The following is an 18184-nucleotide window of genomic DNA, read 5'->3' on the forward strand; positions in this document are numbered from 1 at the left end:
CAAAATTTTCATCTATTTTATATTTAAGATACTAGAGCCTCATAATTTTTTTGCACATGCAAATATAGGTGGGGTAAAGCTGAGATAATCACATATGTCACTTGGTCAATATAAGTCCAATCAATGGGAAACCAGCCTCCATGTACACACTCATATGTCATTTTCTGCAACTTGTTGGCCTATGTCCAATTCTCTTTAAGAGTTCCAGAAGCTGAGAAAGCTAAGACAAATCAGCACCAGATCAAATCTATATATAGGTTCTCTGATAAGTCTTAGAAACCAAAAAAAAAAAAAAAGGTTCAGCAATGGCCACTCAAGAAGTAAAGGTTTTTGGTGTATGGGAAAGTCCCTATAGTAAAAGAGTCGAAATTGCTCTGAAAATGAAGGGAGTGGAATATGAATATGTGGAAGAAGATCTCTCTACCAAGAGTTCTGAACTTCTCAAGTACAACCCTGTACATAAGAAGGTTCCTGTGTTCTTGCACAATGGGAAGCCCATTGTGGAGTCCCTTGTCATTCTTGAGTACATCGACGAAACCTGGAAATCAGGCACTCCTATTCTGCCCGAAGATCCTCATGAACGTGCCACTTCACGGTTTTGGGCTAATTTCGTGGATGATAAGGTAATTGTTCTACTTGGTCATGCACATACATTGAATATAAACAGTGTTCAAGTTTATAAATCAGAATCTGAAAACTTGAGAATTTAAATGTTCAGCAATTTAACATACAAATATTAAATAGTTTTTAGATGTTTAATTATTACATGCAAAAAGTCAAAGCGATATATAAAAAACAGAGGGAATATATAGCAACATAAATAAAATTGCAGAACATTTGTTCCGCTCTAGTTAATTTAATATCTAAGCTTTCTTGTTCTGCTCTAGTTATTGCCAGCTGCGGTGAAGTACTTGAAGAGCAAAGGCGGAGAGAAAGCAGTGAACGAAGAAATAAGCGAGCTGCTAAGCGTCCTAGAGAACGAACTCAAAGGCAAGAAATTCTTTGGAGGCGACAGTATCGGACTAATTGACATTGCTAGCAACATTATTGCCCTTTGGCTCGATGTTATTCAAGAAGTTGTTGGCGTGGAGGTATTTACCAAGGAGAAGCATCCAAAATTGTTCAAATGGAGTGAAGAGTACTTGAATTGCAGCATTATAAAGGAGACTTTGCCTCCTAGAGCTGATTTGCTTGCCTTCTGGCAAAGCCGCGTTCAGGCTCCTGCTGCTTAGTATGACTGTTCAGTTGTTCTGCATGTTGCATTAGTTGAGTTCTTGAGCAAGTAATGTGTTACAATTTACAAAATCTCGTTTGTAAGCTTTCTTGTGCTGTTTGTGCGTCAGTGTTTTTTAAGAAATTTATTGTTAAGCATTCTTATTCGGAGGGACATTTTAATATAGTGTTTTTAGTTTGACAATTTTTACATAACTACTCGTTAGTGTTTTTACAATTTTTGACAATCTCCTCGTTAGTGTCGACATAGTTTTTGCAGACATCAGTCTCATACTCTAATCCCTGCTTGCAGGCCGGCTGCCGATGCTCATTGATACAACTGTCTTTGTTTTTGTTTTTGTGAAAAATGCTTAAATGATTATAGGGGCCGTTTGGCCAAGCTTAAAAGAAGTGATTTCTTACTTAAAGTAAAGAAGTGGAGTGGAAGTGAGAAGCAAAGAAGTTAATAAAGTAAAGAAGTGGAGTGGAAGTGAGAAGCAAATAAGTTAATAAAGTGTTTGGAAAAAAACAGAAGCTGTGAGAGAGAAGCAAATATTCTCAGCTTCTTAAAAATGTTTCTACTTTAAATAGAAGGCAGAAGCAGCTTCTGCTTCTCATTACCAAACAAGCCCAATATTTTGTGGCCCTGCTGTCCAAAAAAGCAAAAAGTGTACATCAACGCTAGATACCCCATATTTTTACTCCCAACCCCTCAATAAATATGGAGTCTGGATCCTCTGTCTCCTCTTTTTGTCTCCCTCTGTGTCCCCTCTTTCTTATTGGTCAGTTTTTTTACTTTTCACGTGATCTCTCCCCTTCAAAATTTTATTAGTTTTAATTAAGATATATTTTAAATATTATTGCAGGAAACAAATAAACTACTTACAGATCGTGGGTATATCTCAAACTCTGGTATATTAAGAGGGTTTTACTTTGCATAACAAACTCGATTCAATTAGTTAAATCGGAACTATCAAAAAACCTAATACTACAGTATGAATACTGTTTCTCAAACACGCCACTTGAATTTTGATGATTATTCTTTGGAAGACATTGGAATACCTATTACTCCAACAAAGACTAATGAAATCGATGAAAGTATGGTACCGAAGGTAGGGCTTGGGTTTGAAACAGAAGAAGCTGCTTATATGTTTTACAAAGGACATGGAAGAGTTCAAGCTAATGGACAGTCAGGCTGGGCAGGAACTGGTTTTGGTGGATTTTAGAATCCAATAAGTATTATTTGTGGAGTGAACTCTGATATAAAATCTTCTTTTAGTTGCATGCTTAATCTGTTTCTTCTCGGTGTACACCTTCAATTTATAAATTCCCAGTCATGCTTTTTTGTTGCATTAAATATTAACTCTATGATTTACAGTTTGTTTCATCAAAAAATGTACCTATGAATTTCCTTCATATACCACCAATATATTTGCTTTACTAAAAAAAATTCATTATATAAAATTTAATTTTAGTAGATTAAATACTATATTAAATCTCAATTATTAAATATAATTTAAGTCATTAATTAAGTGTTTTTTTTGTTTTAAATTTAATAATATTAAAGTTTTCAAAATTTTAATTACTTATTTAATATAGAAAACATAAAAATAAATTTACTATATAATATTATATTTATACCATGTAAAAAATATTTTTAGTTGATTACGTACTATATGAAAAAGGTATTTAAATAATTAAGATATACGTAAGTAAAGTATTTTTTTTGCCTTTAAATTTAATAATATTGAACTTTTCAACATTTTAATTAATTATTTCATATAGAAAGCATAAAATTAAAGTTACTATATAATATTATATTTATGTCTATGTAAACAATATTTTTAGTTAATTAAGTATTATATGGATAAGATATTTAAATAATTAAGATATAGTTCTATAAATTTGAAAAGGTTAAATAAATTCTGATGAGAAACGATGCAAGAAAGAATGATAGATCACGTGACAAGTAAACAACTGACCAATAAAAATGAGGGGATATAGAGGGAGACACAAAGAGGGGACAGAGGATCCGGACTCATAAATATGAGCCTTCAAAATAAAATTTACTACTTCTTTATTAACTTCCGCGCCGCAAATCATAAAACTCAACCAAGTCCTGTTAATAAGATCATAGGGTAGAGCAAGTCCAACAATGTCTTAGTAAGTGCCCTATAAATATAATAAAAAATAGTGTCCTAGTGATTTAGGACATTCTTTTGATACATGAACTCCAACAACATGCCTCATAATTGTGTCTTATTATTAAATTAATAATTTATTTGAAATAATATTGGAGGGAAGTGAAAAAGTAAGAGGAGAGAGATGCATTGAAATGATGGAAAGTTAATATTTTATTGAGAAAATTGGTTTAGGACAAGCTTAGGAGTGCCTCAAAAATGAGGCACTTGTTGGATGTCCTAGTAATTTAAGGCACCACTAGAACATTGTTGGAGCACGCTTCTCATCCAAATGTCTTAAATTTTAACTTAAGATATCAATTTAGGACATTGTTGGATTTGCTATTAGTAGTTAGTACAATATACACGATTCGTTTTGGGCCGGGCTTAATATACGTGGAATGATGTTTTTCAGGAGTAGCGTTTCTGGACTTTGAGCCTAGATATAATTTTAAGTTATAATTTATAACTAAATTGATGAGTGATTTCCAACCTTAAAAAGTTAAAATTTAAAATTAATATTTATTTGTATTATGAGTAATTTATACTATGACATTTATTACCATGAGGGTATTACGGGTAGAAGTCAAAAAAGTAGGTGTACCAACGGGGAAAAACCAAATCTATGAGTATATCACAGAAAATTTGCCTATATTTTTTTATGTATGTTACATGTGTTATTTTTAGAAAATCAATTTCCTTAGTGAGTAAACTGAAAAAGATATTGAGCCTGTTTGTCGCGGCTTTAAGCCGGGACTTAAAAGCTGTTTTTACTGTAAGCTGAAAAATATCTGTTTATGTAATAAGTTAGAAACCGACTTAAAGTCAAAAATAAGTCAGAAACTGACTTAAAAAAATACTCATAGAATATAAATTACCTATAAATCCATTTTATTTTTATTATTATATTTTTAATAACACATAAATCATTAATAAGTCAAAATTACCCAAACAAATATTTTAAACTCCCAGCTTATCACATAGGTCACGTTAAGTCATAAGTCACATTAAGTTATAAGTTATAAACTCAGCCAAACGGGCTCAATGTGTTTTAGTTAAAAAGAGTAGTTGCTATGTTGTCCGATGTTATTTTTTGAATATTGAGTTTTTTATTTCAAAAGTAAAAAAGATAATAATTTTAGTTAAGAAGGATAATTGATTACATAAAAAGACCCATAATTCGGCTCAAGTACCGACCAGCCAAATTTTTAATGTTTCAGCTTTAAGAGTATTGCATAGGTGTCCGTGGTCTCTTTTTGACAAATAAATGATTTTATTCGGACAAAGAATTTAACAAACATATATTATAAATATCGAATTTTGAATATCTTTTTTAACAAAAATCTTCACATAACTTTTTTTAACTCTAACATGTTCTATTTCAATATAAACACTAACCATTACGTTAAAATAAATATCTTTTTTCTTGCATATGAAGATATACAAAATATGAAAAATTTGATTTAAAATCAATTGAATAATAAATTATCACATATTAATAACTGAAAAAATATTTATAAATAGATAATAAATTGTAAAAGCCAAATTTTCGTGAGAAAATATAATCAGTTGGTTAATATAATTTAATTAAAATTCAATAAATATTAATGAAATGATGTTAAAATTTAAATAATAAATTACGAATTATATATCCGCCCAACATTACTTGTTATCTAACATTTAGAACTATAACGATATCTGCCAACATCTCAAAATTGATGTGAGTCTTATAAATATCTCAAAATAACATATACATACTCCGCCAAAACTGAGGTGAGTCTTTAAGAAAAATAACCGAAACACGTACGAAAACAGACAAAAATATCAAAATATAACTGAATGACATTTGAAAAATATATGAAAAGAACTAAGAGCATCTCCAACGACGTTAGTTATAATTGTTGGCGAAATGGGACCTGTAAGACATTATGTAAAATTTACTGAACCTGTAAAACATTTTGCTTCAATGATATTGGCTATATTGGTTGGCTATAATTTAAAAATAGCATGTTATTAATATTTTAGATTGTTAAAATAGAATATATCAGATAAATACGGTAATAAATGATGTGCAATCTTCCTACAGATTTGTTACAGACCTGTAGAAGACCTGTAGAGGTTCGACAAATTTAGCCATTCATAGGAGGTTGGCTAAAATTATAGACAACAGCTGGATATGGTTGGAGTTGAGTTTTTCGAGCTGTTGGCTAATTTTTTCTTTATTTTTAGAGCATTTCCAATGGCGTTGGCTATAATCGTTGGCTAAATTAGACCTGTAAGAGATTATGTAAAATTTGCTGAACCTTTAAGACATCGTGCTTCAATGGTATTGGCTATAATTTAAAAATAGTATGTTATTAATATTTAGATTGTTATAAATAGAATATATCAGTTTAATATGGTAATAAATAATTTGTAATCAGCGGAAAGGATGAAAATAAATTGCGGGAGATGACGTGGAATTCACTACAGATATGCAGTGGTTCGACGAATATAGCCATCCATAGAGGGATGGCTATAATCATAGACAAGGGGTTCATATAGTTGGAGTGCGGTTTTTTGTGGACATTGATTATAATTTTTAATTATGGTAATCCAACTAAACTTTTAGCCAACTCACCTTTTAGCCAAGGGGTTTCAATAGTTGAAGATGCTCTGACAACCTTAATACTTAATACTAAGGTACTCAATAAAATCTAATCAAAAAGAATTAAATCTAGATTCTATCAGAACACTGTATAAGAAAGAACATAGAAGAGTGAAAGGAGCTTAGAGCAACTCCAGCAGCTTCCCTATTTCATGTCCTAAGTTCAATTATAAGGAATGTGACGTAAATTAGTGCTCCAGCAGTGTCTTAGAGGTGCCTTAAATCACTAGGATCCTCCTTCCATGCCTTATTAATAAGGCACCACTAGCCATGCCTTATTTGATTTCTTTAATAAAAAAATCATTTCTCTCTCTTATTGTAACTTATTTTCTCTCTCTTTCTTCCATCTTTTATCAATCTCTTTCCAAATTTATTATTATAATAATAATAAGGAATGAATTATAAGGATCATTGTTGGAGTTGAAATACAAAATCTTGTCCTAAATCACTAGGATTCAATATTTTATAATATTTATAAGGAAGACACTAAGACACTGCTGGAGATGCTCTTAATCAGCAGAGAGATGGAGATTTGAAAACGGATAAATGACTACCAAAACCCTAACTCGGGGAGTGGACTCTCAAACTAGCTTCTTTCTTCTCTTTCTCCAAGGATTTATAAGGTTTTCCTTTTTCTTTTCTACCATGTCCGTATTTTAGTATAGTTTTCTCTTAGAGTACAACGTGTTTGTCTGATCTTTTCTACTTTATTTTACAGAAAATTGGAAGACATGAAAAGTAGAATTTTATTTAAACCAGCCGGAAGCAAAGTCAAAAAGGAGAAGTCAACAATCGAAACTGATAGGCCGTTTGTGCTTTATGCGGAGTATATCTCCCCTTTCGGCGGGAAAGAAGATTTGGAAGCCGCTTGCGAGAATGTGAAGCAAAGTTGCACACTTTCATACTTTACACAAGACTACTAACACCTCCGAATATTTTTTATTTTGTACTCCACTGTGGAGTCTAATTACATCATTTGATATTGCTAATCCTTATCCTGAATCGTCAACAAGAAATTTAATTTTAAATCATAAATCCGTGCTGAATAGATTATGATACAATAATTTAAACCAGAACAATTTATGTGAGAATAATAAAAATAATTACTTATATATCTTTCAAAAAATAAAAATAAATATATATATTTTTTTAATATTATATACTCTTTTTTTTTACAAATTAATATTATATATTCTTAAACAAGTGTTTTGTATAAAACGCGATCCAAATTATGGATCTGTACCGTAAAACGTAAATATACGAAGAAGAGGATAATAATAAAAAATAATATAAAAAATTACGCGGAACATGGGAAGCATGAATGACCACGTCTGAAAGCGTGGATGAATGGGTGCCATAATAACTTTCGAATTACAGATCGAACAAACTTCCACGTTCTCCACTTCTATATTAAAAAAACGATATAAATTTGAATTTAAACTTCTCCAACATCAGGACACTGCATAGTCTCTGGCTTTGAAGTTTAGTTTGTTTCCTCGGATAAGAGTTCTTGTCTTAAAATTATGGCTGATGAGTTGAATGAAGGCGAGTTTCTGAATGAGCTGTCTCGGAGACTAGCTCATTCCACTAAGAGAATACGGGCCATTTACGACGGACAACTTGCGACAGAAAACAATGATCCATGGAGACTGAACTACAAGGACACAGATAGGGTACTAATATTACTCTCTCAATTTCTCTGTTAACAACATATGTATTAATTTCCGTCCTTTCGGTAACATTCGAACCATCAAACCTAATAGAAGATGGCAATCATTGTTTATATTATTTTTGATTTATTTTTGCTTTCTGGTTCTCTAAATTTATAATCGCAGAACATCGTTACATCGCCTGGAGGTGATATCAGTAATCATGTTTCACCACGTTACGAGGAAGCCGTGAACAGGAACATCGAAGCCACTGAGCTTCTTTATGCTGCAGCCGAGGAAGCGACTAGCCTCCAACGACGAATTACCGGCACCGGTGTTTTCAGTATTTGTGCTCTTCCACCGAAACCTATCTCTAACCAAGTAAGCCAACTATTGGTTAAGCAAAACATTTGAAATTTGGATTTTGTGGGCACAGAGTGACAACCACTTTTTAGTGAAGTAGTGGATTTCTATTGGTTCTGATTTCATTAATAATGATGGTTCCCAGCATGCACAAAAATCTCCACCAATAAAAATTTTCCGCTCAAGTAAAAAGTAAAGACCTTTTGAAATTTAGTAGCTTGAGTAGTTTATAGTTGGTTCATTAACTAGAGTTTTTGGCCTTGTAGCAGTTTATGCAGCAACAGTCAACCAAAAAAAAGCAAAAGGGCTATGTTGCATCTGGTTTATTACCATCTGCTTGGCCGAAACAGAAAAATTCTCACTTCCATGAAGTATCCGTGTCGGATGGTTCAGAAATAAGGGCTGTTTTTCTTGGTAATCAAGTCACCAATGGTGAACGTTCCGGTACTGGAGTTTTTTTGCCTCGCCAAGCTGGAAGTTGGAACAAACATTCCCCTGAAATAGTTCGCAAGAAGCCAGATTATACCTCTCACATTTTTTAGTTCAGCATTGCAATGTGCACAGTTATTTTTTTCCTGAAATTTTTGTAAAAAATTTATATTTTCATGTACTCATGCTTCTACGGATAAATCCTACATACATTTTAGGACCTCACAATCTGATGTGTCTGCAAACAAGAATATAAAAAGTTACAAGGTGTTAGATGAACAACACCAAAATATATGGTATCGACAATGTTTCAAGCCTTAAAAGTATAACATATTTGTGCGTGGTTAGGTTTTATGTATTAATTACTTGAGTTCAATGTTTAAACTGAAATCCGGATTTATGTTTTCATGGTATGAGTTTGGAAACTGAACATATGCCTTTGCTCTGTAATTAGTAGGATATTCAACGGTGCTGCTTCCGCAAAGGGTTGTCCAAGCTCTTAATTTAGACTTAGGAGCCATGGAAACACCTCACCAGCACAATAAAATTGGTTTCTTCCATCAAAAATATGGTAATTGCCCCCCTGCCCATGTATCGACACATGCTGAACTGAGACGGGACATGGGCTGGTCAACAATGACAAACAAGGAGCTCCAGCTTCCTCAGGAATGGACCTACTGACGGACACATTGGATTTAGCTAGTGAACATCAGGCAGCAAATTATAGTCGGAATCATGATGAAGAGGGATATTTATGGTTACAATCATAGTACGAATTCTATGATAGGAGATAGGTTATGTGCAAAAATTGCAGCAATTTTATTTACATACTTGCTGCTTAGTCGTTCTGGTTTCTGTTTTGTTCCTTGGTGGAAACTTGAAACTAATAAACACTTCAGCATTGTTTAGGTTTTCATGGAAGGAGAAAATGTTATTAAGTGTGCACATTTCAAAGTCATTTTGAAATTTTGATGGAAATGGTAGAATGATCATTTGGCTAAATTTCTTTGAAGTGCAAGGTTGCTGCTTTTTGTATTTGTTTCCGGGGTGCAGAATTTGTTCTCATTCCTTTTAACAGAGTAGAAATCAGATGAATCAAACGATCAAATATCTTATCAAAATCTAGGCGCTTGTCTGATACCTCATTCCATAAAATTGCAGTTGCTGGATGCCTAGCAAGATTTAATTGAACACAATAACAGAGTTAAGCAAGATGGCTAGTGACTAGCCATGGATAACAGCATATCAGTAAATAGTGAAGCTAAAAAAACTATTGGACACAACTGTTTTTTTAACAAAAAATTTTGGAACGAGGTTAGAAGACATACCTAAACAGTAAACATAAACAAAAAATACAGCAGATAAAAAGAAAAATTGTTGAATCCAGTGCTCAAGCCTCATTAATCAGAGTGCAGGAAAATGTCACATCTTGACGTTTATTAAACTTTAGGATCAGGACCAGCCTGATTAGCAGCTGCAGCTGCTGCAAGAGCTCGGATCTTAACCAACAAGAAGCCAACACCATGGCCTGCAACCGCGACAATAAATATTCCAAGGTTGTACGACATAACAGAGAGCATAACCAAGTAAGCAAGAGCCATCCGCACAGCATACACAGTCACCTGGATCAACAAACCAATCATTGGACTCGAACCTGGCTTAACAGCATGAGGAATTGACAAGACCTCGATAGCTGCAGACAGAAAGAACACAAAAGCTAGAGCAAGTATGTACATGCCAAGATTGTCCTTAGGCCATCCTTGAAAAAGAATGAGGACATCTTTTCCCCAGTAGAAGTTCATGTGCATGGTCATATGATGCATGTTCGGCCATCCAGGAGTCATGTTCGTCGATCCAGGAGGCGACATAGGCATTGACATTTCCATCATTTTCTCTAGAAATTTTTCGAAATTGGGACAGAAAACAAGAAACAATTGTTAGGCTGTGTAAAATTTATTTATCATTTGTAAACTTGTTTGGTGTAAACAGGGGAGGGAAAACCAAGGGCGTGACAACCAGGAGAAAGGCCACAAGATTCTTCATTTTGTTAGATTACAAACACTGTCTTTGTATAGTTGGCTATTGGCATGACTAAAACCTTGGCAACATTAACAAGAGATGCTTTATTCTCGCCTGGGAGATAATATAGATGCAGGGAGCTTTGGTTTAAGTTATAAAAATAGAAGAAATATTTAAGTTATAAAAATTAAAGAGTGTTAAATAACATAACGCTGATACAAAAAATGCTGAATATTTGAACTTACAAGACTTATTTAATCAGCAAAAGAAAAATCTTGGAAGAATAATTAAATTTCTTTTAAAATAAAAATATATATCGAAAGTTTTGTTTATGTTTGTCTCATAAAAGTAATCTTTTTTTGAAAAAATGGAGACATAATGTAGTTAAAAAAATTTTAAAATTAATAAATCATTATATAATATTTTTTTTGAGTAAAATCATTATATAATATTAAATTGTGTTATATTTTTGGAATTAAAAAATTATTTAGCATGATGATTTGCCCGGCCCTCTCAACACATGCATACAACACAAATTTTAGTTTTCATCTGGATCTAATTTAACGAAAATCAGAAAATGCTTGTATCCAAAGTTTGTTTGTAATTTTTTTTTATTACATCTTACTTTGTTTCTCACACTAGGAGTGACAATCGTTTCGTTTTGTATACTTTCATTTTGTGTATTTTCGTGTTTCGTGTACTCAAAGGTGAAACCCGTATCTGTCCGTTATTAATTTCGTTTACTTAATTTGAAACCCGCATCCGATCCGAAATGTTTCGCGTATTTTTCGTATACTTTTCGTGTATACTATATATATATATATATATATATATATATATATATATATTAATATAATTTTTAATCAAAAAACAGATTTAATATATTTTTCTATATAATTTTATTAAATGTGAACGATATAATTATACTTGTATACAATTCTCTATAAATTTGTTAATGTATCTACAATATATACTTACATATACATAGAAATATGTACTTCTTACATAATTATATATTAAATATATCATAACATATAAATAATAAAAATTATGTACAAATATTTCGTGTACTTTCGTGTACCCAAAACGAAAACTCATATCCGACACCAAATCTATCGTGTAATTTTGTGTTTCGTGTATCGAAAATCAAAACCCATATCTATTTTTTTCGTGTCGTGTTAGCATTTCACGTGTGAAATTACTGGGTCTGCTTATAATATGTCTGTATACACATAAATCTTCATGTAAGTAAATTATGTCCGTAGAATGTAATGTTATTTGATAAAAATTTGCAAAGTTTTCATTTTTGCTAAAGTGTATATTCTATATATTTGTGTAGAGTGTAATATTATATTTGAAATTTGATGCGTCTCAACTGTCCTCCGTGTTCAACTCGCAGACAGTGGTGGACAAATGGAATAACCGCAAGAGACTCGATTTTTTAGTTTTTTCCACTCCACTTCTCCATCTCTCTCTTTCTTCTTCATCTCCAATGTGTTTTCATCTTCAACATTTCAACTTCAAAAGCTCCCCTTCATCTTTTATTCAAACTTTTCGTCACCTTTTGAGATAAATTCAGCAAGAAATTGCTCAAAACTTCTAAAAAGATTTGATCTTTATGGTATTTCTTGCATGCATGATGATGGGTTTTTAATGTGACAGGATTAAACAACAATACCATGTCCCTTTACATTAATCGTGAGGATTCTAAGGTATGTGTCATATAAAATATGTTTATGTTTGTGATTATGATTTAATTTTTTAATTATTGGGTGTTTAATGTTTATATGGAAGATATGGAGGATAATTTGTGCAGAAACTACTACAGAAATCAACCTTCTCTCTGAAAATTGGAAGTATCTTCTTGCTGGTCTTTTTGGCCAGGTTTGCATTTATCCCTTTCTATGTTTTTTTGGATTTTTTGTGCTTTGATTTGATATACTATAATACTACTCCATGCTGCTCCCTTTTTTTCACAAGTATGTGGTTACATGTTCGCGGTCTTTGTATAAACTTAAGTCGAGCTACTAATTGCACCAAAAGAGCTTGATGTATCGGAGAAAGTGATGTGCTTGATTGTGAATACTCTAAAAAGTTTAAGAAAGAGTGACTTGTCATTCGAATAAAAGATTACGAATTTTAGGGGCATGTAGGGGACTTGATTACCAACTAAAAACTAATTGCAAGTTATGTATTGTCAGAAAAAAAACAGGTTTATAAAATACATAAAGGCCATGTTTGTTTTTCGGAGATTATAATCCCAGAACATAACATTAAACTATATTTACTGTTATCCCTATGGTTAATTTTTTAATTGTCCAATCCTATGGAGTTTGTTTAGAAGGAAGAAGTTTAGAATTGGATTATAATCCTTAAGAAAAAAATTATGTTGTATTTTATTGAGCGATATGTTTGGGATTGAACTATTATCCTTTAGTTCTTCAAATCTTAAAATGAAGGGATTATAATATTTAAAAGATGACTTGCTATAGGGGATTAAATAATACATCCTCCACTCGGCCTTTGGCATGTATACACCAGATATTTACATGTGTTGTTTAGTTAGTCTAAGTGTTCAAAAAATATATGTAGATGACATTATTTGCGAGTTCTCTTTTGGGCTTAATATGTCGACCTATATAAGGCGATCTCATCATCATATATATACCTTTAATATTTTAATGTTTGGAAGTTAAAGTAATTTTCATCTAATTATAATAGCGAATTTGGTATGTTCTATTCAGTATATACATGGGGTAGCTGCACGAGGAGTTCATTTTATCCATCGGCCAGGACCAGTTCTTCAAGATACTGGCTTTTTTCTTCTACGGGTTAATATTTAAATCTTTTCTGCATTATTGGTAATTTAGAATCTATTGTTTGCAATATATCACATCTGAACTTATTTTACTATAGGAACTTGGCGAACAAAGAGCATACATCAGTGAGACTGTGTTCACCTTCATCTTTTTGTCATTTTTATTGGTGAGATTCTTTACTATGCGCTGATCTCCAATACTAATTTGTCTGCTTCTCAACTATTGATTGAATTGATTTAATATCTCCTCTTCTAGAACATCTAGTGCCGGTTAGTTTTTTATAGCTGAAATAATTACATGGAATCATAAAACCAATCAGGTGTTTAATATCAAGAAAGAAAATCACCAAGGATCTAAAACTCAGAATCTGGACTAAAATGGGAGAAGCCTGATAATAATGCAGTCAAATAAAAGAATTTTCAGACTGCAGTTGTCTTGGGGGACTCCAGGACCTGAATGTTTAGTTTCTAGGAAATGGCCTAATTTCAAGTATGACTTTCAGAAGTATGCTACTTTCACTTAGTTAATCTCCTCAGTCCTGATATTATGAGAATATGAATTTCCGTCTAATTCCTTAATAAAGAGGCTATGTTTTGGTGCAGTGGACTTTCCATCCATTCATTTGCAAGAGCAAAAAGATCTACACAGTTCTTATATGGTGCAGGGTCCTGGCCTTTTTACTTGTAAGAAGTTATGTTTTAGTTTTTTTTCTTTTTTATTTGTTTTTTGTGAAATTGCATGTTATGCTTATTACTTTCTGTAAACAAATGTACATCACCATTAATTATGTGTTTTACGAATTTCTTTGTCAAAGAACATGACTATGAATTAGTGCACTAATTTAGAGGTAGTTTCTGATCTTCAAATGGATGTTTATTGATTTTTATGCTACCAATTGGCGTTGTATATCTTTTGTAAGTGTCATGAGTAAAAGTGACTAAATGCTGAAGTGCCATAATTTGTTGATCTTATGAACCCCTTATATTAATTTCTCTGGTCCAAAAATCCATAAACCAGTTCAGTGGCATCTTATCTTATTGTTTATCATTTTTTCTGGTATTATAATTATATGCTATTTTAGTGCTGTTCGTTTGAGCACATTTACTTGTACACAATTCACACAAAATTAGAAGTTATGCACACATTTGAGATGTTTCTTTGTCATTAAACGAATTTAATTTATTTTATTTGTTGTCGTACAATACCAACTCTTCCATGTGTATTTCAAGGTTCATATTTGTCGATAAATATTTATGTTCACTTTTTTTGGTTGAGTTCAGTTCTATTATGGTTTCCGGAACTCCAAATCATTATATACTGAATTTTAATCGCTTTTATCTCTCATTTTGTTTTTCTGTAGGGTTGTCAAATACTTCGAATATTAACATTCTACTCTACTCAGCTTCCCGGTCCAAACTACCATTGTCGTGAGGTAATATTTATATGTTGTAGTTGCATGCTACAGTAGATCAGTTGTTTATTTTCTGCTACAGAATGTTTGGTAATTTATTCTGTTAGTTGGTTATGAACATAATGTTTTAAATTTATATGCATCATACAGGGGTCAAGAGTTGCAACGCTCCCACGACCAGACCATATTATAAAGTATTTCATAGTTAGTGAGTGTTTATTGTTATTTTTTCTCAAAGATTTCCTTCTTCTTTAGGTCAAAATGTATACCTATTTATTCGCTTACACAGTTTTTGGAATCTGCAGTCCCTCGTGGTATGCTATACGGTTGTGGTGATTTGATTTTTTCATCTCATATGATCTTTTCTCTGGTCTTCGTGCGAACATATCAGAAATATGGCACGAAGAGGTAATTCTTGGATGGAATATCACAGACTGGATTTATATAGTCCTTGTGTGGTCATACAATTGATAATTGTTTGACAATTAGTCCTGCATTCTTGACATGTTGTAGCCACATTGTTCAAAATTTGCGGGCTGCTCATATTTTAAGCTTAGTTTTTTTCATTCTTTAATGTCTCATTGTAGGTTTATAAAACAGTGTGCTTGGTTAACTGTTGTAGTCCAGAGCCTGTTAATAATTGCTTCCCGCAAGCATTACACAGTCGACGTGGTTGTGGCATGGTATATAATCTTCAATATCTTTGCTATTTGTGTATACATCTGGTAAATATGTGGAAATAGTGGCTTAAGTTATTTTGAAATTTACTGTAGGTATACGGTCAATTTGGTAGTATTCTACATTGACACTAAGTTACCTGGTAAGCAAACCTACACTGATTAATGTGTCCGCTTAATTTTTGGATTTATAAAGACAACATTGACGCTAATTTTGCACCTGTATAGAGCTGCCTGATCGTGGTGCAGCTGCATTGCTGCTTCCGGTGACCAAGGATAGCCGAACAAAAGAAGAGAATCACAAACTATTGAATGGCAATGCTGGAGATCCTACTGATAGGGTATTGATGAAAAGCATCTTTAACTACCTTTCATTAATAATTTACCTTGTTGATTCTGGTGTTTTTCCCCTCCCTCAGTGATTTAACATTATTCTGTTTCGTAGCAGAGGTTGAGATCCCAAGTAAATATAAAGGCTGTGGAAGACGGTAACATATTGCTTGCTGAAACAGTTATGAACGGTGTATAGATGGTAGAAGCTCCTTAAAGAACAACTATCCCCTTTTATCTCTTTGATTCCGAAGGAGTCCAAGAATGAAGGCATGTGTTGTAGTTCTAGTCCATGTAGTGTAACATGTAATGATAGTTTCTAATGCATCAATTTTAGATTCCCAGCATTTGTCTGGCATTATTAAGCCTTCCCGTTGACACCCTTACCATTCATTCAGTTCACAAACATAAGAAACATGGCCAATCTGTTGACAGTGAAACGTTAATTTTCGATTTGATAGGCTGTCAGAATTTGCAGGGACTGCACAGTTTCTACAGCTTTGTCATGGATATTTTAATAATCAATGAACATGTGTAAAGCACAAAATGCATATGGAACAGAGATGTGACCTGATCAATGCTTCCAGCATGCTAACTTTTCCGTTCCAAGTTGTTCATAGTCCTAGTTGTTTTGCAGTACTAGAAGTGTAAACAAGGCTTTTCAATTGAAAATAAGGAGAGCCAAACAACACATGACTTAAATTTGTCTCATCTGTCGAGATTCTAGATAATGAGTAGAGTTTCATAAGGTGAACTCCATAGGGTGGTGATGCATTAAATTTCTTTCTTTCACAAGGCAAAGTCTACAGGTGACATGTCAGGTGACTAACCCATAACTGATAAGCCTTTATCACTAGACTATCCCGTCACGCTAAAAAATGGAATATAACTGGTTAAAGATGACAGAGAGGTATCTTATCCGCTTCCTCACATTGCTAAACCTTCCACAAAGAAGACGAGGACACGAAGAAGATTTCCCGCCCTTAAAGAAGGTATTACCAGAGAAAGAGTTTTTTTCTCCAGTAAAAATACAGAAATTTATCTTTCTTGCAGGATGGCTAGAAATGTGAAGTTCTGCATTTTATGTGCCATGTTGTCTACTTGTCTGTCTTACTCTAGACCTACTCAATATATAGCAACAAATTAAAGAAGGCAAGGCATGAACATTTTTGCTTTGGTTGTTGTTGGTAGGCCTCCATCAAATCTATCTGTCTCTTTAAGCTTTGAGTGGCATTCCTTATATTTTGCAGGTCTATTTAAAGCAGTGCAAATGATTACTACTTCATATAAAGAAACAACTATGGCAACTTTGCAAGTTAATGCAAAAGCAAAAGCCAAAGCAAAAGCCAAGTCATAAGATCTTTGAAAGTCAAGGGACCAATATGTAAAATTAAAGATACAAAGTTCTTATCATCTCTTTAGTAAAAGTTTCAGAAAAATTAAAAAATCAAAGAAAAGAGAAAAAGAAAGAAAAGAAGAAAAACTTTACTCATTATGTCTTATATTTTTAATAATAATTTGGCATCTTTCTAGTCAACTATAAGTAATGGGGAGGTTCATCATTACGCTACCTCATGTCTAATTTGTTTTATTTTAACTGATTAATTTGTTATATTTTTAACTAATTAAACAGCCACAATTTTCACACAATTGGATAAGATAACACAAACAATGATGGCTAATATATCTAATTTTTGCAAAATAATCACTCTACTTATTAAAAAATAAGTAAAAGTTATGAAAATCTGTCGAAATTCTCCCAGAAACTCATTTTTCATTTATGTGTCATATTTCGCTCACATTACATATAACCTTGAAGCTAATAGTGACGATCATTATGTAGCGAGGTATAGCTGTGTCATAGCCGATTCTGTGGCAAAAAAAATAAAAAATTTTGGAATGAAATTATATTTACGAGATCTGAGCCTTGGCCAGACGACATACTTTGGCCTTTGAGCTACTAGAAAGTCATTTTATTATTTTTCTTTCCCAATATTTTATTTTTTTTCTTGATTTCTATTTGCCATGCATTCATACTAAAGCTAACTGCAATTCTGTAAACTTCTTCACCTTTGCAAATTCAATATATACAAACAAAATGCAATGTTTATAATGTGCAAAGGTAACGAGAGATGTTATAAATAATCAAAAGGAGTGCCCAATAGTGCCCATACGCTCTGCATTTTAGTGGAATACAGATGTGTCATTAAAGACTTTCCGACTTTCATAAATAATAGACGTATATTCGGTCCAGTTGGTCTCTGATTTTCGAGTACTCGTCCAAATTGACCGATTTTTACGTGATCACCGAATATAGATGTCAAAATAAAGTGAGAGTAAAGAGGTGAAAACAAAAGGCTGAGAACATGCAGAAGAGTCCTTTATACAAAGACCAAGAAAAAGTTGACATGTACAGAGAAAAGAAGCAGGGGGTAAAATGATTATGTA

General features: G+C 32.7%; 4 protein-coding genes across 5 annotated transcripts; 3 read left to right on the plus strand and 1 right to left on the minus strand.

Moving 5' to 3' along the window:
- Window positions 1–219: 219 nt before the first annotated feature.
- LOC108213210 (probable glutathione S-transferase) lies at window positions 220–1428 on the plus strand. Its single transcript, XM_017384983.2, has 2 exons — window positions 220–623; window positions 888–1428. Exons 1-2 carry the CDS (start codon window positions 306–308, stop codon window positions 1230–1232), a joined length of 663 nt encoding a protein of 220 aa, XP_017240472.1. The 5' UTR covers window positions 220–305; the 3' UTR covers window positions 1233–1428.
- A 5994-nt stretch (window positions 1429–7422) lies between these two features.
- LOC108213553 (uncharacterized) lies at window positions 7423–8878 on the plus strand. Of its 2 annotated transcripts, none has more exons than XM_017385356.2 (3): window positions 7423–7712; window positions 7875–8069; window positions 8318–8878. In XM_017385356.2, exons 1-3 carry the CDS (start codon window positions 7563–7565, stop codon window positions 8591–8593), a joined length of 621 nt encoding a protein of 206 aa, XP_017240845.1. In that variant the 5' UTR covers window positions 7423–7562; the 3' UTR covers window positions 8594–8878. The 2 variants fall into 2 exon arrangements, with proteins under 2 accessions (XP_017240845.1, XP_017240846.1); XM_017385357.2 differs by having other exon boundaries at window positions 8321–8878.
- Window positions 8879–9684: 806 nt separating this feature from the next.
- Window positions 9685–10490, minus strand: LOC108212797 (copper transporter 6). Its single transcript, XM_017384510.2, has one exon. It carries the CDS (start codon window positions 10367–10369, stop codon window positions 9920–9922), a length of 450 nt encoding a protein of 149 aa, XP_017239999.1. The 5' UTR covers window positions 10370–10490; the 3' UTR covers window positions 9685–9919.
- A 1367-nt stretch (window positions 10491–11857) lies between these two features.
- LOC108213826 (phosphatidylinositol:ceramide inositolphosphotransferase 1) lies at window positions 11858–16167 on the plus strand. Its single transcript, XM_017385614.2, has 12 exons — window positions 11858–12211; window positions 12294–12383; window positions 13244–13330; window positions 13416–13484; window positions 13921–14001; window positions 14679–14750; window positions 14880–14937; window positions 15035–15137; window positions 15317–15412; window positions 15503–15549; window positions 15635–15747; window positions 15855–16167. Exons 1-12 carry the CDS (start codon window positions 12179–12181, stop codon window positions 15933–15935), a joined length of 930 nt encoding a protein of 309 aa, XP_017241103.1. The 5' UTR covers window positions 11858–12178; the 3' UTR covers window positions 15936–16167.
- The last annotated feature ends 2017 nt before the right edge of the window (window positions 16168–18184 follow it).

Source organism: Daucus carota, chromosome 3, assembly GCF_001625215.2.
Source record: "Daucus carota subsp. sativus chromosome 3, DH1 v3.0, whole genome shotgun sequence".
In the NCBI taxonomy this organism is placed as follows: domain Eukaryota; kingdom Viridiplantae; phylum Streptophyta; class Magnoliopsida; order Apiales; family Apiaceae; genus Daucus; species Daucus carota.